Here is a 25,928-nt window from a genome sequence, read left to right as displayed (position 1 = left end):
AATTTATTTTTTATAGCTTTTAAAAAATGTATTTTTATTGATTTCAGAGAGGAAGGGAGAGGGAGAGAAACATGATGAGAGAGAATCATCGATCAGCTGCCTCCTGCATTCCTCCTACTGGGAACCGAGCCTGAAACCTGGGCGTGTGCCCTGACAAGGAATCAAACTGTGACCTCCTGGTTCACAGGTCGACACTCAACCACTGAGCCACACTGGCTGGGCAAAATCAATTTTGTTTTGTTTTGTTTTTGGTGCCATTACTCGGATACCAATTGGTTTTTTAAAAGAAAGTTTGTAGCCATGCCATGAATGGCAAGTAGATATGGCCAGCCACTAGACAGGCTTATTTAAAAGTAAGTACAATGTAAACGATGTCTCAGGATTCCAGCAGGATACTGTTACTTACTGAAGGGCTTTTCATCAAACACAGGGATTAAGTGTTCAAAGACATAAACGTGTATTACAATAGTAACCAACTGAGCCGCTCTCCTCAAACTACAGTACTGAGAATTGAAAAGGGAGTGGACTACCTGTCACACAGTTTAATGGTTCTGAATGCCGGCCCACGCATCACCAAAAATGATCTTCCTAGGGAAACACTGTGTCAGCTCATTAAAGCTTCATAGCAGGACCTGCTATAATTATTTCCCACATTACAGGCGAGGAAACTGAGGCTCAGAAAGGCGAAATCGCTTGACCCACTCTCACTTTCCAGCTGTGTGACCCTGGCGAAATTGCTTAACGTCTCTGGGCTTCAGTTTCCTCCTAGTGACCTAGAGATAACTATAGCTCTCTCTTAGAAGTTGCTAAGAGCAGCTGAAGCCGGTTTGGCTCAGTGGTAGAGCATCGGTTGCGGACTAAAAGGTCCCAGGTTCTATTCCAGTCAAGGGCATGTACCTTGGTTGTGGGCACATCCCCAGTGGGGGTGTGTGCAAGAGGCAGCTGGTCAATGTTTCTCTCTCATCAACGTTTCTAGCTCTCTATCTCTCTCCCTTTCTCTCTGTTAAAAATCAATAAAATATATATATATATATATTTTAAAGTTGCTAAAACATTAAATGAGACCATACTGAATATTGAGCACTTAGAACAGAGCCTGGCAAGTAGTTGGTAAAAGTTGCCCTTGTTATTAGTATTCTGTAAGGCTGCCTTAAAGTTGAAAGCCAGCTACAATAAGAAAACTTATTACTGCTCTGACTTGTCTGACTCAGTGGATAGAGCGTCAGCCTTCGGACTGAAGGGTCCCGGGTTCGATTCCAGTCAAGGGCATGTACCTTGATTGCGGGCACATCCCCAGTGTGGGGTGTGCAAGAGGCAGCTGATTCAATGTTTCTCTCTCATCCATGTTTTTAGTTCTTTATCCCTCTCCCTTCCTCTCTGTAAAAAAATCAATAAAATATATTTTAAAAAAGAAAACTTACTACCATTTATTGTGAGGCACACTCCAAGCCAGGCAGGGAGCTAAGCCCTTAACCTGTTGTAGTTTTGTGTGCCTTTGTAATAGTTGGGCCTATCACCATCCTTCCCATAATACAGATGAGAGAACTGAGGCACAGAGAGGTGAACTCACTTACCCAAGGTCACACAGCTTAAGAACTCAGAATTCAAACTCTGGTCTTGTCTGACTCTAAAACCATAGCTTTCCACAGCCCTTGGAAGCCAGAAACGGGGTCCCCCATACCTGGTATGCCCAGAACCGAGGGGTTTCCTGGGACATGGGGCTTACAGTCATGAAACCAGGATAGTCCCTAGCAAACTAGGATGACTTGAGGTTTTGAAGGTGGCCTCTGGTGGAATTGGTGACACCGTAGACATATGAGGTCTTGACTGCCCAAGAAAAGTGGCTTCAGACCAACCCAACCTCAGCCTGGCCAGCGCAGCTCTGTGGTTGAGCGTTGAACTATGAACCGGGAGGTCACGGTTTGATTCCAGGTCAGGGCACATGTGGGCTCTTTGATCCCCAGTGTGGAGGGTGCAGGCGGCAGCCAACCAATGATTCTCATTGATGTTTCTCTCTCTCCCTTTCTCCTCCTCTCTGAAATAAAAAATATATATATATGTAAAAATCCCAGCCCACCTCTGATGGCACAGACAGGAAAAGGGAGCTCCCAAAGGAGAGATGATTGGGCAAGGCTGCATACGGCAAGGGAGCTGGGCTGAGCGTCTGGCGGGGCATGCTGCTATTTGCCTCTGATCCGGGAAACGGGCAGCATGGAGCTTTGATGGTGTGAGGTAGTAAAACCTGATGGTTAAGAGCCTGGGGTCAGGACTCAGCCAGCCTGTTTTCACCTCTCAGCGTGCCCACCTTGCGTGCCCTCGACAAGTGGCTTTGCTCTCTCTGCCTCAGTTTGCTTCTCTGTACAGCGGAGTTGGCAAAGGCACTCACCTCAGGGGGCTCATTATATGATGATTCTTTTAAATTACTGTTCTGACACAGTCCCCACTCTCATTCCTAGTGGGCGAGGAGGGGCCTCCCATTCCACCCACTCCCTCCCTGCCTGGACCGAGCCAGCCCCTCCGCTTATGCCCAGGGCAGCCGCCACCGCACTGCCAGGCGGCCCTGGTGCAACCGGGGAGCGGCTCAGCAGGTTTTTCCTCCCAGCGTGCTGTGGAGCACCAGGCAGTCCTCTCCCCGCCTCACCTGAGCCCAGCCCTACTAGGCTCGCAGGCTCCTCTCTGCCAGACACAGCCAGCGGGCAGCGGGCGCCGCGTCACCATGCCCAGCATCTTCGCCTACCAGAGCTCCGAGGTGGACTGGTGCGAGAGCAACTTCCAGCATTCGGAGCTGGTGGCCGAGTTCTACAACACGGTGAGGGCCAGCTGGGCAGCAGCACTGCGGGGGGTGGTGAGGGGGCGGGCAGAGTCTCGCCAGACCCGGGTTCAAAGCCTGGCGCCTCCACGTCCTCTCTGGGGAATCCTGTCTGAGCAGTTCGCCTCTCTGGGCCTCGCTTTGCTCCTGTGCCAGGCGGGGAAGCACTGGCTTTCATTCATGACTTGTCTCTCTTTGGCATCCGGCTCTGTGGTAGGCTTTGGGAAGGCAGCAATGACCCAGAAAAGAGTGACGCCAGGCATTCACAACCCAGGGTGATGGTGCAGTCATGGGGGACACATAGGCAGCTTCAGGGTGGGGGGGCGGTGCAGGTGCCTAGAGGTGGTCCTTAAGGGGGACACACAGGCAGCTTCCAGGGGGACGGGTGCCAGAGGTATCCCCTAAAGCCAGCAGGGACGGGAAGGTCAGGGAGGGCTGCCTGGAGGAGGTGACTATGGCTGCTTTGTTCTCAGCTACATCCCCAGCCCAGGGTGACCAACTCATCCTAGTTTGCTGGGGAAGAGTTTCAGCATTGGAAGTCCCCTGTCCCAGGAGAGCCCTAAGTTGTGGGCAGCCTCACACTGGAAGGGCCCCCCAGATCTTGGGTGCCTACATGGCCAATGCATTTGACCTTCGCCCGAAAGATGTGAGCAGCCAAGGAGACGTGTGTCTGTGCTATCCTTGTGTGGAGAGCTGCGGACAACACAGTGAACAAGGCAAGGTGCTTGCCTTCCTTGAGCTCCTGGGATGGTGGGTAACACATAGTAGGTGGTCAATGAATGGTGAGCAATGCAATGGCCTTTATCGAGTGCTTCCTGGGTGCCAGGCATCATATCAAACACCTGCCAGGCAGACTCATTTAATCTCCGCGGGGACCTGAGAGTTCAGCACCATAAATCGTATGGAGAGTTAATCCCATTCTCCAGGCGAGGAAACGGGCCTTCGGGGAGATTGGGGATACATCCAGGGCTACCCTGGCCTTTGGAGCCGGATCAGAACGTGGTGGGTCCAGCAGAGTTTCTTGGCAGGTGGGGGAGGGGCACTCAGTCCCAGGATGGTCACGTTACTCTGACTCTTAGCTTTGGCCTCGTTGCTTCTCAGGGCTGCGAGACAGGAGTTTGAGATTCCAGGTTCTACTTGGGTGTTTTTTTGTGTGTGTGTGCGCGTGTTTTTTAAAAATATATATATTTTTTATTGATTATTTACAGAGAGGAAGAGTTAGAAACATCGATGTGAGAGAAACATCGATCAGCTGCCTCCTGCATACCCCCTACTGGGGCTGTGCCTGCAACCAAGGTACATGCCCTTGACCGGAATCGAACCCAGGACCCTTGAGTCCGCAGGCTGACACTCTATCCACTGAGCTAAACCGGTCTTGGCTCTACTTGGTTCTTGTTCTTGTTCCTCCTGGTCAGAGACTCTGCCCCTGTTGGCACTCAGTACCCTCACCTGGAGAGTGGGAGGGGCTGACCGTGCTGATCCCTGCCAATGGGGAGAGGGTTCGGGCTTCTGGAACCCTCCTCTCTGCATTCCCTGGCAGTCCCAGCAGCCAAGACTGTCCTCCGTTGAGCCCCTGCCACAGCAGGCACCAGGGAGGGCTGGCTCGGTGTGGGCTGTGCCTGGGGCTAGCCAAGCTCTCGTGCAGAGGTCTCCTCACAGCATCCTCCTTTAGCCCGTCTTTAAATGCAGAACATTGAGCAACCCATGGATACTCGCTGCAGGTCTCAAACGCGTTCTGCTCATGACATCTCCCAGGAGATTTCTACACCATGATCACCCAGGACTGGCATTTCCAGATTCTTATCAAACAGAAACAGATGTTTCACAAAGCAGTGCTCACCTTTCCCTGGTGGGAGCACACTTGAGTTTTTTACTTCTATCAAAAAGTCTTTGGCCCTCCCTAGCCGGTTTGGCTCAGTGGATAGAGCACAAGCCTGCAGACCAACCGAAGGGTCCCGGGTTTGATTCCGGTACCTCAGTGGCAGGCTCCTCCTCGGCCCAGGCGCGGGGCTTGTGTAGAGGCAAACTATCGATGTGTTTCTCTCACATCAATGTTTCCCTCTGTCTTTCCCTCTCTCCCACTCTCGCTAAAAAAAGCCATGGGAAAATATCCTAGAGTGAGGAATTAAAAAAAAAAAAAAAAATGGATAGGGCAGGAGGAACTGAGTTCTATCTTAAAGGGTTTCCCCAAACCCGAGATGCTCAAACCTGTCACTGTAGCTAATAAATCACGTTGTTCAGGGGTGAGCAAACTTCTGTTGGAGAGCTGGCTTGTTGATGACTGTGGCTTTGGGGGCCATGTGATCTCTGTAAAAATGACTCAACTCAACCACTGTAGCTGGGAAGCAGCTCCGGGCAGGAGGTCAACAAGTGAGTGTGGCCACCTGCCAATAAAAGTTTATTTGTGGATGCCCAAATATGAATTTCATACAATTTTTAAAAATTATTTTGACCTTTTAAGAATGTCAGTATTATTACTAGCCCATCGAACCACACAAGACAAGACAGTGGGGCTGAACTTGGCACAGGGGCTGTAGTTCTCCAACCTCTGATACAGTTACATAAAAAAACAAACTGCCGAAACCAGTTTGGCTCAGTGGATAGAGCGTCGGTCTGTGGACTCAAAGGTCCCAGATTCGATTCCGGTCAAGGGCATGTACATTGGTTGCGGGCACATCCCCAGTGGGGTGTGTGCAAGAGGCAGTTCATTGACGTTTCTAACTCTATCCTTCTACCTTCCTCTCTGTAAGAAATCAATAAAATATATTAAAACAAACAAACTGCTGTCAAACAGAGCACAAGGTATTTTTTGGTTTTGGCCTCTCAAAAAAAAATGAGTTCATTTCCTAGTGAGCTGACACTCTATCCCAGGGGTCTTCAAACTTCTCTCATTATGAGAATCACCTGGTGGAGGTGTTAAAACACAGATTCCCGGATCCCAACTATAAGAAGTGCTATCAGGAATCTGTGTTTTAACACCTCCACCAGGTGATTCTCATAATGAGAGAAGTTTGAAGACCCCTGCTCTATCCACTGAGCTAAACCGGTCTTGGCTCTACTTGGTTCTTGTTCTTGTTCCTCCTGGTCAGAGACTCTGCCCCTGTTGGCACTCAGTACCCTCACCTGGAGAGTGGGAGGGGCTGACCGTGCTGATCCCTGCCGAGGGCACACTCATCTTTTGCAGCTTCCTGTGGGAAACCGACGACTGTGTTGGGACATGAATTTCCAAATATTAATAGCCCCCACCCCCTTGATGCCGACATCGTACCTCTAGGAACTTTAACCAAAGAGGCAACCCCACTAGGTGGTGAGATTTATGTACAGAGTCATCGCTGAGTCACCGTAATTACAATGAGTAAATGGATAAATAAAAAGGGAGCCATAGTATTTTCACCCCTCTGTGTAGGGCTGAATACATTCTGCCAAAATACTGTGCAACTGTTTGAAAGCACGTTTTTGAGCGAGGTATGTAAATTCAAGACAAAACATGCAGCAGAAAAATTATTTTGATACATTTTATTGATTTTGTACAGAGAGGCAGGGAGAGGGAGAGGGATAGAGAATTAGAAACATTGATGAGAGAGAAACATTGAATCAGCTGCCTCTTGCACAATCCCCACTGGGGATGTGCCTGAAAACCAAGGTACATGCCCTTGACTGGAATCAAACCTAGGACCCTTCAGTCCACAGGCCGACAATAGCCACTGAGTCAAACCGTCAGGGCTGCAGCAGAAATTTTTTATTTTTTTATTTTTATTTTTTTAAAATATATTTTATTTGATTTTATACAAAGAGGAAGAGAGAGGGATAGAGAGTTAGAAACATCGATGAGAGAGAATCATTGATCAGCTGCCTCTTGCACAACCTCTACTGGGGATGTGCCCGCAACCAAGGTACATGCCCTTGACCGGAATCGAACCCGGGACCCTTCAGTCCCCAAGCCAACGCTCTATCCACTGAGCCAAACCGATCTCGGCTGTAACTGCAGCAGAAATTTTTTAAAATGTGATCACGTGGACTTCATCATGTTCCACTTAGGAGTCAGAACTCATAGTGGGAAAACAATGATCCCTGAAGAATCTTTTGCTTTCTTGCTGCTCTGCTTGCAAGGAGCTCTGAGGCTGCTATGTGGGAGAGCCCCGCCCCCAGGGTCTGGGTGTGGAAGAAGGAAGCACCAGAGGACTCAGTGCAGGTGTTGGGGGGGAGGGGAGGAAGGGGCCTTCAGAGAGGAGGGCACCAAAGAATTGGGTTTTGAAAGATGAATAGGAGCTCGCTGAGTTGGGTAGGAGCCAGGAATAAGAGAAGGGAAGAAGGGAAATGGGTGGACTGGTCCTGGAAGTAAGAGAGGGGCTGGCCACTTTGGGAAAGGGAAAAGGATGTTCTGTGGCTAGACTATGGGCAGAGATGAAGATGACTGTTTTGGAGTCATCTTCAATACTGGGTTGGAGTGTTTTGAAATGTATTTGTATTCATTGATGGAGTCACTCATTCATTCAACAAAAATACTGTAATGCACCCTAGCCGGTGTGTTCACAGTGGTTAGAGCGTTGACCTAAGCACCAAAATGTTGCGGGTTCGATTCCCAGTCAAGGGCATATACCTGGTTGCAGGTTCAATCCCCAGCCCAGCGCGGGTGCGTGTGGAGGCAACCAATTAGTGCGTTTCTCTCACATCAGTGTTTCTCTCCATCTCTCTCCCTCCCTCCCCTCCACTCTCTCTCGAAAATAAATAAATAATCAATGGGAAAATATTCTTGTATGAGGATTAACAACAAAAACCAGCTCTGAACCAACCTGTGCTGGGTGATCATTGGGGCCCTAGAAAGGCTCAATGTCCCAGGAAGTGGAGGGCGATTCAGAATTAGAAACGAGTCCCCCAGCCCCATGGTTAGTTTGTGGCAAAGGAAGAAACAGGAGCCAGAATTGAGTTGGTGGGAAGCCATGGGGATGGGGATGAGGCCTCCACTTCTTGAATGGGGTGGGAACCTCAATGCTTAAAGAATGAACCCAGCCAGCGTGGCTCAGTAGTGGAGCATCAACCTATGAACCAGGAGGCCATGGTCCGATTTCAGTCAAGGGCACATGTCTGGGTCTTGGGCTCGATCCCCAGTGGGGGACATGCAGGAGGCAGCCCATCAATTGGTTTTGTACAGAGAGAAAGGGAGAGGGGGAGGGATACAGAGTTAGAAACATTGATGAGATGGGGAGTGAGAAACATTGATTCTCTCTTATCATTGATGTTTCTGTATTTCCTTCCCTCTTCCTTCCTCTCTGAAATCAATAAAAAGACATTAAAAAAAAAAAGGATGAGTAAATGCTCTCAAGGCATATGAAGCAAAGGCATATGGAGCATCTGAAAAGGTGTTGAGGTGAGAGAGAACAGTGGTGGCTTGAACCAGAGCCAGGCTGCCTGTGGGAGGGACTACGGGTGAGGGAAAGGGCTGATGAGGTTTCCAGGGCAAACTCAAGAAGGCCTGGTAGAGGCGTGTGTGAGCTGTGTGAGGACACTTTGGAGCCATGGGTGGCCTTCGGGTATGGGAGAGGCAATGGTGTGGGGGTGGCAGGGGCACCTGGCTGATGTCACAGACAGCCAGGAGAGCCAAGGAAGTATATGTAACAGGAGCGGGACAGGAGTGTAGAAGGGGCTGGGGCAGGTGAGGCGGGGGGGGGGTGGGGGGGTGGGGGGGGGGCGGGGGGGGGGTGGGGGGAGGAAGTCAAGGTGTAGGCTGCTCCAGTTTGCACCTGCTTGCTTGGGTTTGGCGGTCTCCAGATGTGGCCTCCTCCTGGGCTGCTGACATCTTAGGAGAGTTTCAAGTAAAGTGGGAAGAAGCTTCAAGGCCTCCGGCTCCCAGAGGCAGCTGTGCTGCTGAAGTTTTCCTTAGGATCCTGCCAAAGCTTCGGGAGCTCTGAATCTCATCCTCTCCTTTCTGAAGGGATCTCCAGAAAACTCCCTCTCAGATGCTTGGGTATAAAACAAAGGGATGGCATGGCTGGTGAGGGAGGGACCTGCAGGCAAAGGCAGGGAGGAGGGAGTGAGGAGGACTGTGGGAGTGGGTCTCAAAGAGAGGGGGGATCAGAGCAGGAAGGGAGTGTAGGGGGTGTAGGCGATGGTACCTGCACCTCCAACAGCCTTTCCACCTCCCCTTCCCTGCAGTTGGCCTCTGCCATGTTGTGATTCCAGTCCCTGTCTTCCCTGAATGCTGTGCGACTCAGGCAGGGGACTTGCCCCTTCTCTGAGCCGCTGGCTGTGACTAGCAGGTCCCATGAGCTCTAAACCACACATCCCTTCTCTGCCTTTTTCCTCATTAACATTCACAGCAAAAGCAATTAATTTTGGGCACCTCTGGCCTGCCAGGCCCTGCTTAAACCCACAAGGGCATGGTCCCTGCCCTCAGGGAGGACAGACGCCATTAATTGAATCATCACACACCCGAAACTGGTACTCATGCTCATGATACATCAAGGGCCCAGACTTGATAGATTTCTCTGGACCTCTTTTCTCCTCCGGAAAAACGGGCATTTGTGATCTCCACCCTGCTGGCCTCCTGCGGGGAGGGATCTGATTCAAGGGGACAGCAGCCCCTTAGGTTGCTCATCATTCAGCAATAACTGATTGAGCCAGTCACTGTTCTGGAATCTGGGGACACAGCGGTGATCAAAGCAGACAATAATACCTGCCCTCCTGGACTGAGGTGCTGGGGGAAGGAGGAGACAGACAATAAACAGAAGTCAAGGGTACAGAATGGTGGTGTGTGCTAGGGAAGGAAAACTCATTCATTCATTTACTCAGCAAATGTTCACTGAGCACATCTTCAAAGAAGAGATAAGCCCTAACTGGTTTGGCTCAGTGGATAGAGCATGGGCCTGCGGACTCAAGGGTCCCAGGTTCGATTCCGGTCAAGGGCATGCACCTTGGTTGCGGGCACATCCCCAGTAGGGGGTGTGCAAGAGGCAGTTGATTGATGATTCTCTCTCATCGATGTGTCTAACTCTGTTCCTCTCTGTAAAAAAATCAATAAAAAATATTAAAAAAAATAATAATAAAATAAATCGAAGCTATTATTGTTTCAGGTAAACATAATGCAGAGATGCAAAAATATTGATGTGTTAATTAATTTGATGTTTCTTAATTTTTTTTAAAAAAATATATTTTTATTGATTTTTAGAGAGGAAGGGAGAGGGAAAGAGAAATAGAAATATCAACAATGAGAGAGAATCATGGATCGGATGCCTCCTGCACGCCCCGTACTGGGGATTTAGCACACAATCCAAGCATGTGCCCTTGTCTGGAATCAAACCTGGGACTCTTAAGTCCACAGGCCAATGCTCTCTCCGATGAGCAAAACCGGCTAGGGCTTAATTTTTTTTTTTTTTTTTTAAATCCTCACCCAAGGATATGCTTTTAATTATTTTTAGAGAGAGAAAGAAAGAAACATTAATGTGAAAGAGAAACATGGGTCAGTTGCCTCCTGAATGTCCCCAAGCAGGAATCAAACACACAACCTATTTTTTGGTGTATGTAACAACCTGCACTGATGTTTATTAATTTTATTTAATCGTCATGATTCTATGAAGCAGGCACTCTTAGTCTCCCACTTGGCAGATGGGTAAATAAAGGCTAGGAGAGGTTATGCTTCCTTCCCAGGATTGCACAGTATGAATTGCCAATGCATGAAAGTTGCAAATGTTAGAAGTTCCATTGTGAAACCCAGGCCACCTGATCCCAGAGTCTCTCACTTAACCACAGCTCTGTGAGGCCACCTAGTTACTGAGTCATTAACAGTTAATTGTGTGCATCTGAATTCCTGAGAGTGCGTCCCATGCTGGGCCGGATTGTGGCTTGGCTGGCGCTATTGCTCCAGCCTCACCCAGCACCGACATTTGTGCGTACCTGGTAACTGGATGTAAACAGGGTCCTGGACAGGTGACAGTGCCAGGTGCGGTGGTGGGAATCTGGCTGTGGCAGATTAGGACAAGTGGGCAGTCTTGGCCATCTTCATTGATTTGATTGATTCAACAAACTTTCATTGAGTGTCTATTGGGTGCCCAGTGTGCGAGGGTGTTGGGGACACAGCTGAGGAGAAAACGTGTTTCTTGTCCTCACAGAAGTCACAGTCCAGTGTGCATGTGGCACAGACAATGAAGGTGGTAAGAATGAATCATGGACTCCTCCAGGGAAACAGTGATGTGCAGAGAAGCTGTTAGTGGGGATGGGGGAGGGCAGGCTGGTTGTAGGGGCTGCAGGCCCAGCACAGGATGGTTGGGGTAAATGAGAAAAGGATTCCCCCTCTACCTTTTCCTGATACTATGGCAGAGTCATTCAGGTCAAGCTCTGCCTTCCTCCTTCTCCTTTAAAAAAATATACATTTTACTGATTTTTTACAGAGAGGAAGAGAGAGGGATAGAGAGTTAGAAACAGTGATCAGCTGCCTCCTACACACCCCCTACTGGGGATGTGCCCACAACCTTTCTGTCCGCAGGCCGACCCTCTATCCACTGAACCAAACCGGTTTTGGCCCTTCCTCCTTCTCTTCCTTTCTTTCCTCTCCTCCCTCCCTGATTCTTCCACTTCTTTCTTCTCCTCTTCTTCCTTCTTTTCCTCATGCCCTCTCTTGATCTCTCCTTCTTCCAAGCCTAAGTTAACCGGCCACATCTATTCACCAGACACTCTGCTGGGGGCTGAGTAATAAAAAAACAAACACGCTAGAATAACAGCACAACTGTTACAGTACCCGTGCAAGGCACATATAGGCGTTATTCACATGTATCTTGACATGCGTTATTATCGAAGTATAGCTCCTCTGCTAGGGACTGTACTCCCATGTATGCCGGGTATTGGAAGAAGATGTGAATAGTCATAGGCATATAGGAGAGACCAAGCATGTCAAACTTGTGGCGGTGTGTGTGTGTGTGTGTGTGTGTGTGTGTAGACCAAGTAGCCATTGCTAACCAAGGAGCCACCAGAGAAAGCACTTCTTCAGAGTAGCCCTATAAAGCAGATACACACTGGCTGGTCAACAACATTTTATACCAACTTGGACAAAAGAGGCTCTTGCCAAAAAATGATATCAATATTTGGGTTATAGAAAGGTGTGCCTGCACAGTGCGTACAGTAATACTGCTGTGTTATTATTGCCTTTGGCAAATTGGCCGTGACCATCCTGGCATACTGTGATTAGGGCTCCCACAATTATCATCTACAAAAATTTACTGAGCACCTACTGGGTGTGCCAGGCACTATTCTAGACACTGGGGAGTGGGAGGAGGGGTGTCAAAGCCGTGAACAAAACAGCCAAATTCCGGTGGCACTCGGCTCCTTAATCCTCACCGCAGCACTCAGAGGTAGAGGAGGAAGCTGGAGCACAAAATGTCCTTCAAACCCTGACTGGATACCATCGTAAAGGAAGGGACTTTGTTTTCAGACACTGCTAAGGTCCTTGAGCACATAGTAGGTACTGAAGAAATGGTTGTTGAGCAAATGAATGAATGAATGAATGAATGAATGAATGAATGAATGAGAAAGCATCTGCTGGGGCTGGGACCCAGAGAGTTCAGCTCAGGTGTGTCCAGAGCTGAGGGCAGGCTGGCCCTGAACACCATCCCAGATTGGTGTCTCTCCTGCCTTGCCGAGTCTGGGTGGGGCCAGTGGTTGGGAAACATGGGGGCCCAGCGCCAGAGGGCAGGGAGGAGACCCTGGCATCTTCTCCGATGCTATCAGAGGTTCCAGAGCCAGCTGTTGCTCATTAGCCAGAGGCTCTGCCCAGTGCTCCGCCCTCATGCTGCACACTGGGCATCATTTAAAGCTCCTGTCTCAGTTCTGCTGGCCTCTGAGTGTAGAGCAGCTACACCACTGATAAACGTGTTATTATCATTTCCCACAACAACAACAGCATGGCCCTTGCTATTTCTTAAAGCAGGGGAGCTCCCTGTATATCAGGGAGGCCCATGTATATCACTATCGCCTGTCTAATCTTCTTGTCTTCCAAGGCAAGGGCCAATCAAGTTTCAGAGTCTTCTGGAGCTGTGCAACCACAGGGAAGTCACTGAGATTCGGTTTTTCTCATTGCCAAACAAGAACTAGAATGCTGGACTTTGGGGTGTGTGCAAGGACTCAAAACACTCTCTGCAAAGGTGTGTGGTCCAAAGATGAGAACGTAACAGTCCTAGCGCCATCTATCCAGAACTTTCTAGATGCAAGACCCTCTGTCAAGTGTTTTCATGCATATGATGGGTGGTCCACCTGAATCTATTTTGAGGTCTGGTCAACAAGAAATACTGATTGGGTACCTACTATATTCTGGCTCCTGAGGTTGCAATGGGGAATGGAGAAGGCACAGCCTGTGTCATCAAAGCCAGGTTTAGCAGAAGAGCCAGACAGCTCCAGGGCAGCTGGACAAGTGTTAGGACATGGGACAGCAATGGGCACAAAGGAAGGCCACCTAACCCTGTCTTGAGGGAGTGGGAAGTCTTTAGGAGGAAGTGATACCCGGGTGACAGATGAAGTAGAAGTTGGCCTGGCAAGGGGGTGGTGGTGAGTGGAGAGCAAAGTGTTCCAGGCAGTGGGAACAGCACATGCAAACTCCTGGAGGTAAGAGGTAAGAGTAAGCATGGTTCATTCGAAGGAACTGAGTTATTCCTTCCACCAGCATTATAAAATTGAAGGTGGGGCAAATAAATGAGTAATGGAGAGAGTTTATAAGCCAAGTTTAAAAGCTTGGATTTTAATTATGGGAGTCATAGAGGTGTTTTATTTATTTTATTTTTATTTAGAGTTTAAAGTGACAGATGTATTTTATTTTTAATTAATCTTAGAGAGAGGAAGGGAGGAAAGGAGAGAGAGGGAGGTAAAGAGGGAGGGAGGAAGGAAGGGAGAGAGAGAGAGAGAGAGGGAGAGAGCACCTGAAAGAGAGAGAAATATCGCTGTGTGAGAGAAACATAAATGACAGATGTATTTTAAATGGAGCTTTAGAATTTTCCATTTGATGTCCATGGCCTCATTTTCCCTTAGACAGCCAGCTGCTCCCCACCCCTCCTACTGGTTATGGTCTCGATGGATGGTCAATCAAGGTCCTCCCTCTCCTCCAGCCAAGGGTGGCATGTGGCCCAGGCTACACTCTCCAGAATTTGAATCTTGGACTTGGACATAGAAATGAACATAGTTGTTTTCATTCATGCCCAAAGTTACCCCCTGAAAAAATTGTTTATTCAAGGGCCAAAGCTGTTCTGGTTTCTGGTTTTTCTTGTCTCTGTAATTCCTTTGTTTAAGGAGCTCTACATAATAAATGAATGAATTAATCAATTAAGTAGGTAACTATACACCCCCCACACCCACACCCACACACACTTGCAATATTTATAATATAAGTTTACCAGAATCATTTTCTGTTGCTTGCTACCAAAGAAGCCTGGCAAATATGCTAATGGTGATAGTTTTGTTGGATGCAAGCAGTAGAAATCTAGCTTAAGCAAAAAACAAAACCAAAGAATCAATCAAACAAACAAACACAAAAGAAAGAATGCATGAGAAAAATACTGAGATATTTTAGAAAATGGGAGGGCTGGGACCTCGTGCAGGACTGAAGGATTCAACAGAAGGGTAAATACTGCCCTTGAGTGTTTGTTTTTATTCTCAGCCTCATCTCCTCCTGATAGCAAGATGGCTTCCATAGTTTAAACATCATGACAATATCCCAAAGGCCTTACTAGAGTTGTCAACTGTGCAACTCAATTTTGGTAACTCCCAGGTTCTGTGTCTGCCTCAGGTTTTATTTATTTATTTATTTATTTTTAAATATATTTTATTGATTTTGTACAGAGAGGAAGGGAGAGAGATAGAGAGTTAGAAATATCGATGAGAGAGAGAGAGTCATCGATCAGCTGCCTCTTGCACACCCCCTACTGAGGATATGCCCGCAACCAAGGTACATGCCCTTGACCGGAATCGAACGTGGGACCCTTCAGTTCCCAAGCTGACGCTCTATCCATTGAGCCAAACCGGTTTCGGCTGCCTCAGGTTTTAAATTCCCAAAAGAGAACATCTGATTGGCCCTGTTTGGGATAGGTGTCTACTGCAATGGGACGGGATCTCATGATACAAACAGGGCAAGTGTGTGTCTGTTCTAGGGTAGCCATTGTGAACCAGTGTCTGTCCCAGAGGTGTGTTGGACCTTGTCCATTGTTAGGCACAAGGAACCTTGGCATAGAAAACAAGCATGTGGGTGTAACCAAGGGCTTGGAAACCAGTTTGCTGACGCTGGGTCCTCCACCTGTGACCTTTGTGCTGGCTCCACCATGACCCAAGGAGAGCCGTGGGCTTCCCTGCAGTCAGGAGGACACTATTCTTGGGAACCTTTATAGGCCTCCAGGCCCTAGGCTCATAGATGGTGACATTGTCTTAGGTGAATGAGTTCCCTCACCCACCACTGTGCTCTGTGTTCTTGAGTCATCATCCTTAAGACCAGAGTTCTGAAAAAATAACAGAGCACCCTAGTTGACAGGGCACAGCTCCTCCACTAAGATGGAACACAGACAATAGTGAAGACCTTTACAAGAGGAAGAGTTTATCCGGGAGGCAAGGGTGTAGTTGAGCAAGCTAGATGGCTGACCTCAAATTGGCGGGTCGAGAACACTTGTTTCTGAGCTCATGGGAGATAATCACTGTGGCCCCAGTCTACCTGGGGGAGATTTTTGAAGACCTGTGTCAGACTTGGGGATTTTTGAGCCATTGAAATTCCAGTGCAAATATTCTTGTGACCTTCATTGTACTTATAGGCTAGTGGGGACATTTGAATCAACAGCGTGAAGAGGCAGGTGACATATGCAAATGTCACAAATGTAGGGATAAAGGGCATTGAAGTTGCCATCTCAAGGCTCCACAGTTAGTGAGGAAGCATGGATCCAATTCCATGTCACTTCAATCCTAAAGCCCATGAACTGGAAAGCTTTGGTTTCAAATGGAACACCCAATTAAAAGCAGCTTAAACAGAAAGGACAAGAAAGGACAGTATCTTCTTCTTATTATTATTTAAATAGTAGTTCTGGTGTAAACGGTTCTGGAATAGCTTAACTCAGCAGCTCAGCATCATCAAGCTTCTTGGAACTTTTCATCTTTCTGTTCTGATATCCCTAGAGAAGTATTTCTCAAAATATTGTCCAGGGAAGCCATTGGGGGGGGGGGGGGGGAGGGAGGTCCTGTACACCCTTTCAGAAATTCCTTGAGGTCTAAATTATTTTCATAATAATGTGGAGATATTATTTGCTTTTCCCCCCACTTTGATTATGATACAATGGAATCTTTCAGTGGCCACATGATGTGTGATGGAATCATCTCTCTGATGGCCAAGGGAATGAATGCTTGTGTAGTAAGATATTTTGAAATGTTCTTGGATTCAATTTCTAATATAGTCAGTCTTAATAGATGTAACTCCTATACACAGAAGTTCTTTGAGGTACTAAATAATGCTTAAGAATGTAAGAGGGTCTTGAGACTACTATTCTCAAGTATCTGTGTTTTTTGTTTTGTTTTGTTTTTTTATAAAAAAATATATTTTATTGATTTTTGTACAGAGGAAGGGAGAGAGATAGTTAGAAACATCAATGAGAGAGAGTCATCGATCAGCTGCCTCTTGCACACCCCCTACAGGGGATATGCCCGCAACCACGGTACATGCCCTTGACCGGAATCGAACCCGGGGCCCTTCAGTCCCCAAGCTGACGCTCTATCCATTGAGCCAAACCGGTCCCGGCTCAAGTATCTGTTTTTGCTTTCAGCCTAGTTTCCTCATGGTTGCAAAGGAGCTGCCACATCTTAAATATCACAATAATGTCCAAAGTCCTTTTCCCTGGCCTGATTTCAGTAAAGAGAATTTTCCCAGAAGTCCCTCATCAGAACTTCCATCATGTTTCACGGCCAGAATAATATCACACAGTTAGTCTTCAATAAATACCATTGGCAGGCAACGGGAGTGATCCATACCTTGGGCCAAATTCTGCTTCCCTGAAAGCTTGTCCTGCAGATGCTTGAACATAATCAGGTTTAGTTAGCAAGGAAAAAAGGGGGTATGCATAACTTAAGACATAGGTTCAGATGCATTTTGTCCCACCGGAAGTGGAATGCAAGCCTTACGCTTCTTATTAAGGACTGACCTGACAGTGGCAGCCGGGCCCGAGGCAGCAACGGCCACGCCCCAGAGCAGCAGCAGCCAGAACCAGAGCAACAACAGCCAGCACTGGAGCAGCCAGACCTGGGGCAGTGGCAGCCAGGCCTGAGGCTGAGGCAGCCAAGCCCAGGGTGGCCAGTCCAGGAACACCCAGACCCGGAGTGGCCCGGAGAAGCCGGGCCCAGAGTAGCCGGGTTGGGAGCAGCCAGGCCCAGAACAGCAGTAGCCAAGCCCGGAGCATCCAGGCTGGGAGCGGCCAGACTCAGAGCGGCCGGGCCCGAGGCAGCTGGGCCCAGAGCAGCCGTGTCTGGTGCGGCCAGGCCCGGAGCAGCGGCTGCTAGGCTGGGAGCTGCCAGGCCCGGAGCAGCCAGGTCTGGTGCAGCCAGGCCCGGAGCAGCAGCTGCCAGGCTGTGAGCGGCCAGGCCTGGAGCAGCGGCTGCCAGGCTGGGAGCGGCCAGGCCCGGAGTGGCCAGGCCCAGAGCAGCTGGGCCCAGAGCAGCCGGGCTGGGTGTGGCCAGGCCCGAAGCAGCAGCAGCCAGGTCCAGAGCAACTAGGTCGGGAGCGGTGGTGACCAGACCCGGAGCAGCTGGTTGTGGAACGAACCAGAGCAACAGAGGCCAGGCCCGGAGCAGCCACGCCCAGAACAGCTCGCTCCTCGCCTGCCCCTGCCCCACGCTGCCTCTCAGACATGGCTGGAAACTTTTGTGGGAACTTGAGGGTCTGCTGAATCAAGTGATGAAGGCTTAGATCTGGATGTGTTGAGTTAGTATAGGGCAGGGGTGTTGATCTGTGTTGATCTGTGAGTGCCTTGGGTGGGGCCTGGATGAGGCTGGTTGACCTATTTGGAAATGTCTTTTGTGTGAAATGTATCATTGGGCATGTGGTGGTATTATTGATATGAGAAAATGCTAAGTAACTGATTTACTATCTGAAAAGGGATTTACTATTGGGGAAAGGGAGGGAGGAAGAGACTGAATATAAACTGCACCTATGGATGAGGACAATGGGGGATGGGGAGGGGGCGGAGGGTGGGGTGGGAACCTGGTGGAGGGGGGAAGAAATGAGGAACCTTTGTAATAATATGAACAATAAAGATTGATTAAAAAAAAAAAAAAAAAAAAAAGGACTGACCTGAAAGTATTAGATTCATTTACATTCCTATCCCATTTGCCACACATCAGGTCACAAGGGCACCGTGTACTGCAAGGAAGACTGGGAAATGTAGTCTTTAGCTGAGTAGCTGTGTGCCTAGCTGAAACTTGAGATACTATTTTTATAAGGAAAAGGGGGAGAATGTAGGTAGACTGTTAGTACAATAGATAGTCTTTGCCACACCAATTGAATAAACAAATGAATCCATAGGATAATGGGTGGAGTTATGGATCTGCTGATGATCCATTGACTGTGAAGATGAGCGGAAAGACTTGACAAACTCTGGGTTGATTCATTGCCTGAAAGGAGATAGGTGACCAACTGGCCAATGACTGATGGTTTTGACATAGGGCCAGGCCTCCTCTGCCTTCCTTGTCTGACACCCTCTCCCCATGTCCTCCTCTTCTCCAGTTCAGCAATGTCACCTTCTTCATCTTTGGGCCTCTCATGATGTTCCTGATGCACCCTTATGCCGAGAAGCGCTCCCGCTCCATTTATGCCCTCTGTGTCCTCTTCATGATCATAGGTAGGTGGGGCCTGTGACCGTGGGGCAAGGGACATGGGAAGGAACACCTCCCTGACCACCTGCCTTTGTCTCTTGCTCCAGGCCTGTTCTCCATGTACTTCCACATGACGCTCAGCTTCCTGGGCCAACTGCTGGATGAGATATCTATCCTGTGGCTGCTGGCTGGTGGCTACAGCATCTGGATGCCCCGCTGCTACTTTCCCACCTTCCTTGGGGAAAACAGGTGGGATGGGGGCTGGCCCTCTGGTGATTCCATGAGAGCCCACCTGGGTTTTTGTGTCCCCTCCCCATGGTGGCCCTCGACATCCCTCCCCTGGCTACACCAGAACTTTGTCCTGACCCTGCCTGACCTAACTGGGCTCCCAAGCCACCCCTCTTAGTGTACTTGGAACTCCTACAATTCCTCCCCACATAGCCTGGGACCTTCTCTAGACTATCTGAGCTCACCTGTGTTTGTGGGGGAGTGGAGGAGAGTGTCTTAGGACCCTTCCCTAAGCTTACCTTGGTTCCTGGGAACTATCCCCTGAGTCTATCAACTGGGTCCCCTGAAATGTTATATATGATCCTCCTAGGACCCCCTCTTGACCTGAGACTCCTCTGAAATTCTCTCCTGACCTTACTTGACTCTTCTGAGCCTTCGAAGACTCCTCAAGTGATAGCTTCTGGGACCCTGCATCTCTTTCTGTGAACCCACCTGGGCCCTCCCTGATTTTCTTGCGTGACCTCACCTGGGCCCTGGCGCCATCACTGACTCACCTGGGCCCTGAGCTCCTCTGCTGAGCCCACCTGGGAGTGCTAAGACCTTTCTCTGAGTCCAGTTGGCTCCTTGGAACCCCTTCCCTTTCCTCACCTACCTCTGCCACACGATCTCCATGTGACCTGCCCAGCTCCCTCCCCAGGACTCTTTCCAGCCACCCCTCATCTGAGCTCTACTCCCTCCAGGCCCCAGTTTATCTGCCTGATTGTCATCGCCACCATGGTCAGTACCTTCCTGTCCTTCCTGAAGCCTACGGTGAACGCATACGCCCTCAACAGCATCGCCCTGCATATCCTCTACATCGTGTTCCAGGAGTACAAGAAGTGGGTGGTAACTGCAGGCGCCCAGGAGGGTGGCTCCCATTTCCTTCCAGGGCCACCCTCTCCACCCTTATCCCTTCCTTCCCTCCCTCTGCCCCTCACCACCACTCACACACACTTAAAAGACATGGAGTTTTTGTCGTGTTTGTTTGGTTGGTTGGTTAATCCTTACCCAAGGATATTTTTTCCATTAATTTTTAAACAGAGTGGAAGAGAGGAAAGGAGGGAGGGAAAGAAACATCTATGTGAGAGAGACACATCAATTGTTGCCTCCCATACTCACCCCAAACCTACAACCCAGATACAAGCCCTTGACCAGGAATTGAACCCATGACTCTTTCATGTTTGAGCCGACACTTCTAGCCACTGAGCAGCACCAGCCAGGGCCAGGCACTGAGTTCTTGCTGACTCCATGCTCAGAATCATCCACAAACACAGGGCAGGGCCAGGGTTTGGACCTAAGGCTGCTGACTGCAGAGCTTGTCCTTTTTCCTTGTGAGCCCCTCACCATGTACTAGTGTATCACCGGGGTGTGTGGCACCATAAACCTCCATGTGCCCACTAACCAGCCCCAACAACCATCAACATTTTGCCACCCTGTGTTATATATTCCCCCTGAGATTTCATATCAGGGCACTCTTTGATTTTTCAGAATTTCACTCTCCCAATGAAGAACTATTATTTTTTTAAAAAATGTATTTTTATTGATTTCAGAAAGGAAGGGAGAGGAAGAGACAGAAACATCAATGATGAGAGAGAATCATGCCAAAACCGGTTTGGCTCAGTGGTAGAGCGTCGGTCTGCGGTCCCAGGTTCGATTCCGGTCAAGGGCATGTACCTTGGTTGCAGGCACATCCCCAGTGGGGGGTGTGCAGGAGGCAGCTGGTTGATGTTTCTCTCTCATCGACGTTTCTAGCTCTCTCTCTCTCTCCTCCTCTCTGTAAAAAATCAATAAAATATATATATTTTAAAATGATGAGAGAGAATCATCCACTGGCTACTTCCTGCATGCCCCCTACTGGGGATCAAGCCTGCAACCCCCGTATGTGCCAGTGACCTCCTGTTTCATAGGTTGACACTCAATCATGAGCCACATCGGCTGGGCAAGAATTCTTACTTTTCCACACCATACATGTCTTACTGTGTGTTGAGAGGAGGAACTCTCAAATGGGATCATTTGAGGAGGTTTGAATGAAAGGGTAATTTACAAAGGAGAGGGCAAAGTGTAGGAAAATCACTAGGAATCATTTAAAACCCCTGTGCTAATAAGAGTGAGGTTCTATGACCATCAGGAGATCATGGGCAGAGTGAAGAGGGTGGGGAAATTCTAGAGTAGGGGTGTCGAACTCAATCAGAGAAGGGGCCAAAATCTAAAATCCAGCCTAAATCGCGGGCCGAATGGTTTACTGAACAGTCATAAACTGTCATTGTGATGGAAACGCAGTGGAGTGCAGTGATGACAGCGCGGTGCGGGCCACATTGCAAGGCCTGGCGGGACGGATTTGGCCCGCGGGCCTTGTGTTTGACACATGTGTTCTAGAGGGACAAACGGAAGATATGGCACACACACTTCTAACAAAGTTAACGAGACTTCCTAAAAATAGTATCCAGTACCCAGTTCTCATCAATGACTGCTCAGTTCCTCAAAGATGCTTCTGACGCCTGGTCTTATTTAAGTCAGGATCCACACCAGTCTCTTCCGTCTTTATTTCATATCATCCCCCCTTCTTTCTTTGCTCATGCCTATGAATAACACCCCTCAGTCTTTTGCCTATAGAACATCCCACATTCTGGATTTGACTGACTGCTTCCTATGGCATCTTTCAGTGTGCTTCCTTATCTTTTGTATTTCCTGCAAATTAATAGTTATTATAGATCTAGATTTAGGTTTAAATTTTATATTTATTGATGTTAGGGAGAGAGAGAAAAAAAAAACATCTGTTTGTTGTTCCACTTATTTATTCATTCATTGGTCGATTCTTTTAAAAAATATATATTTTATTGATTTTTTACAGAGAGGGAAGGAGAGGGATAGAGAGAAACATTGATGAGAAAGAAACATCAATCAGCTGCCCCATGCACACCCCCTACTGGGGATATGCCAGCAACCAATTTGATTCATGCCCTTGACCGGAATCAAACCTGGGACCCTTGAGTCTGCAGGCTGACGCTCTATCCATTGAGCCAAACCCATCAGGGCAGTTGATTCTTTAAATACATATATATATATATATATATATATATATATATATTTTAATTGATTTTTAGAGAGAGAGGAAGGAACAGGGAGAGAGAGAGAAAGAGTGAGAGAAACATTGATGTGAGAGTGAAACATCGATCAGCTGCCTCCTGCATACCCTCTACCTGGGATCCAGCCTGCAACTCAGGCATGTACCCTGTGCATCAGATGACACCCAGCCAATTGAGCCACACCAGCTAGGGCCATCAGTTGGTTCTTGAATGTGCCCTGACTGGGATTGAACCCACCATCTCAGCCATTGGGGCGATGCTCTAACCACCTGAGCTCCCACTCAGGGCTCAGGTTTACATTTTTTAGGCCAGGATATATCATGTTTCATATTTCATATTTCACCAGCTGGGTGCTCCTGGTTCCCTCCCATTAGGACTGCCGGATGAGTGGATGCCACGCATTTAGTGCTGTTAAGGTGGATCAGGGGATTCGGATGATGCCGCCTGTATTAGAAAGTTTTCCACTGACCTGTCGCCCAATGCCCCTGCCTCCATCCATGATCTCATCAGGGGGTGCAAAAGGGTGGTTTGCAGATTCTATTATTCCCTCTGCATTGATTAGCCCGAGTTTTTCTGTCAGAGACTTTCACGCATCAACCTTAACATAGAGAGTTTGAACAGAGAAGACAGGAGAGACCATTGATCCTTGCCCATTATTTATCAGAGTGGTGACTCGGTACCTTAGCCCCAAGTCTCTAGTGGGGCCCAATGCAGTTGGTTTTGTTTCTAAGTTTTGTTGTTATGGAGTCAAGGATGTTTACATTTCTGAAATGTTTTAACCCATTTGGGTCACTATACTACTTTTTTTTTACTTCTTTTATTTTTTGTTTGTTTACTTTTTATTTTGAAATAATTGTAGACTCATAGTGAGTTGCAAAAACACAGAGTCCTATGTACCCATCGTCCAGCTCCCTCCAGCCCTCCCTGTCCTCACCCTCCCATCCACACCCTCCAGCCCTACCAGTGGCAGCATCTTATGTGACCTCAGTACAACTTCCAAAGGAGGACATTGACAATGGGACAATACTGTCATTGAGAGACGGACTTCATTCAGATCTCACCAATTCTTACTCATTATTCTTTTCCTGTTGTTCAAACTGTCTCATTTTAAGCCAGCGGGCAGGGCCTGTGATTCTAACCCTAGAGGAGCTTCTGCCTTCTCAATCCCCAGTACGCTCTTTGCTGGGGACACTGGGTTAGCTCTGCCACCAGGGAAACAGATTCAGTTCCTGAGTCATCCCAGGACATGGCTGTCAGAGAATCACCCTCCCACTCACGGACACACACATTCTCACAGACACCCAGACAAGAATTTTCAAGCACTGACTCACAGATGCACACACACACACAAACACACCCACACACACAAACGCACAGACACAGACACAGAAATGCTTGTTGGTTAAAAATTCTGCAATCTGCCTGGCTGGTGTGGCTCAGTGGTAGATTGTCAACCCATGAACCAGGAGGTCACGGTTTGATTCCCGGTCAGGGCACATGCCTGGATTGTGGGCTTGATCCCCAGGAGGGTGTGTGCAGGAGGCAGCTAATTGATGATTCACTCTCATCACTGATGTTTATATGGCTCTCTCTTCCTCTCTCTGAAATTAATAAAAAATGTATCTTAAAAAAAAAAGATTTCTGCAATCTGACAACCTTGGTTCAAACCCCAGCTCTGCCCCTAGTAACCATGGTATGGGGTTGAGGCATAACTTAATCTCTTGGGTCTCAGTTTTCTCACCATTCTACAAAATGGGAATATCAGCATTGCTGTGAGGACTAAGTTTCTACCAAAAGGACTTGTTGACTGCATTTGACATCCTGTAAGTGCTCTGCAAACGTTAGTCATAAGCACAGATGAGGCCCCCTTCCCCTGGCACCCTGGATCTTTCCCTCTTCCAGCCTCACCGCCTTGGTGAGAAATTTCCCATCAGCCCCTGCAGACTCCACTCGGAGTCAGGCTCTCATCTCCCTTCCGCCCTCCCTAGGACCAATAATAAGGAGCTTCGACATCTCATTGAGGTCTCCGTGGTTTTGTGGGCTTTTGCATTGACCAGCTGGATCACTGACCGCTTCCTCTGCAGTTTCTGGCAGCAGATTAATTTCTCCTACATGCACAGCATCTGGTAAGCACCTACTCTGTGAGCTGGGATCCCAGAACCAGAAAAATCTCAGATATCAGAGCGTGGGGCATCAGCCTGGGGTCATAAAGGGATGGCACCAATATTGAATCTTGTGTGTTTGGGAGGCGGGGGTGGAGGTGGGGAAACTGGCTGCAATCAGGGGGTGAGTTCCAGAAGGTTCCTTTGGACGATCAGGATCCATGAGAAGTCAGGAGAGGACCCAGGCGGGGCTGGGGACATCCAGCTGGCCACAGTGACATTTTGCACTCTCACTGCCCTCTTCCTGCTTCCCACAGGCATTTGCTCATCAGCATCACCTTCCCTTATGGCATGGTCACCATGGCCTTGGTGGACGCCAGGTATGAGATGCCAAACCAAACCCTCAAAGTCCGCTACTGGCCTCGGGACACGTGGCCCGTGGGGCTGCCCTACGTGGAAATCAGTGGTGAACACAAGAACTGCTAAAGTCTGCTGGTCTCTGGACTCCCCAACCACCAGCCAACTCACCTGTGTCTTGACAAGAGAGGCTTGGGTTGAGAGTCTGAGAGATACACACAGTTCCTCCCTCCAGCTCCCTTTCCTCATCCTCCATGCCCTGCATGACCCCACTCCAAGGCAGGGGATGGACATCAAGACTTCTCTGAGCAGCAGACTGATGACCCTGCAGGGCTGCCAGGCAGAGCTCCCCTTCTGGACCTGTCTTGTTCTCTATCATCTCTCCCTCATTCTTGTGTTCACGGCCACCCAACCTGGAAGGACTGGAGGGCCAGCTGCTGTGATTACATGGCTTCTACTGAGATGACCTCTACTGGGGCTTTGGCCATATGCTGCTTACTCATAGTGGCAGCCACTACCAGACTCTTTGGACCTGACTTTGGCCTGGCACTGTCCTTGGTACTTAGGGGCCATCCCTAAGAGTGGACATGTTTTCCGGTGACCTCATCCCACCCTCACGCGTGCAGAGACCTTGCAGGCCTCTACACACGCTCACACATGGACTGTGTGGCCATCTCACTGGTTGACAGCAGAGTGACATGAACACCTGGATGGGCAGTCTGGGTGCTGTGGGGCATGGAGGGGAGCAGGGGTGCCAGGATGGGCTCTCAAAGCAAGGGGAGAAGAGGAGTAGTATTTTATTGTGGTTAAGAGCTCAGGGCTAGGAGTTAGGAGACCTAAGTTTGAATCCTGCTCCACCATCTTCTACTTGTATCATCTGGGGGAAGTGATTTTTCCTGCGTCTGAAGCTTGTCTATAAAGTGGAAATATTCCTTTCTTTATGAAGTTTCTGTGTGGATGAAACAAGATAAGGCATGTAAAGTGCTTAGCATAAAGTCTGATAAACATCTATCCATATACTCATCCTTCAATTTATTCGTCCATCCACCATCCATTGAATCATTCATTGAAACATCCATTCATCCATCCATCCACTTATCCATCCCCTATTATCCTTCCATCCATTTATTTAATTATCTATCCCTCTCCTCTATTAACCCACCCATTTATATTTAGCGATTCATTTGTCTGTTCATTTATCCATCCAAATCATCCCATCATTCTTCCAATCATCCCACCTATTCACTCATTTATCTCTTCAACAAATATACATTTTCTACTATATGTCTTACGCCAGTCCCTGGGGACACAAGACAACAAAGACATACAAAGTTCCTGCCTTAATTAATGAGGAGATATATCCTGTATAATAAAAGGCTAATATGCATATTGACCGAATGGCTGAACGACTGGCCGCTATGATGTGCACTGACAACCAGGGGGCAGATGCTCAATGCAGCTGCCTTCTGGTGGTCAGTGCGCTAGCGCCTCTCAGCC

At 48.5% G+C, this 25,928-nt stretch overlaps 1 protein-coding gene across 3 annotated transcripts; it reads left to right on the top strand.

Annotated features, from left to right (window-relative positions):
• The first annotated feature begins 2,573 nt into the window (after positions 1-2,573).
• On the top strand, positions 2,574-25,450 carry ACER1 (alkaline ceramidase 1). 3 transcript variants are annotated; one of them, XM_036459675.2, is made up of 7 exons: positions 2,583-2,809; positions 5,994-6,160; positions 18,531-18,645; positions 18,727-18,868; positions 19,588-19,725; positions 23,961-24,098; positions 24,392-25,450. In XM_036459675.2, the coding sequence occupies exons 3-7, from the start codon at positions 18,567-18,569 to the stop codon at positions 24,558-24,560; spliced, it is 666 nt and encodes a 221-aa protein (XP_036315568.1). In that variant the 5' UTR covers positions 2,583-2,809; positions 5,994-6,160; positions 18,531-18,566; the 3' UTR covers positions 24,561-25,450. The 3 variants fall into 3 exon arrangements, with proteins under 3 accessions (XP_036315567.1, XP_036315568.1, XP_036315569.1); XM_036459674.2 differs by lacking the exon at positions 5,994-6,160 and having other exon boundaries at positions 2,574-2,809; XM_036459676.1 differs by lacking the exons at positions 2,583-2,809; positions 5,994-6,160 and adding an exon at positions 18,330-18,432.
• The last annotated feature ends 478 nt before the right edge of the window (positions 25,451-25,928 follow it).

Source organism: Pipistrellus kuhlii, unplaced genomic scaffold (assembly GCF_014108245.1).
Source record: "Pipistrellus kuhlii isolate mPipKuh1 unplaced genomic scaffold, mPipKuh1.p scaffold_m20_p_30, whole genome shotgun sequence".
NCBI classification, from domain to species: Eukaryota; Metazoa; Chordata; class Mammalia; order Chiroptera; family Vespertilionidae; genus Pipistrellus; species Pipistrellus kuhlii.
This window is presented reverse-complemented; position numbering and strand designations above follow the sequence as displayed.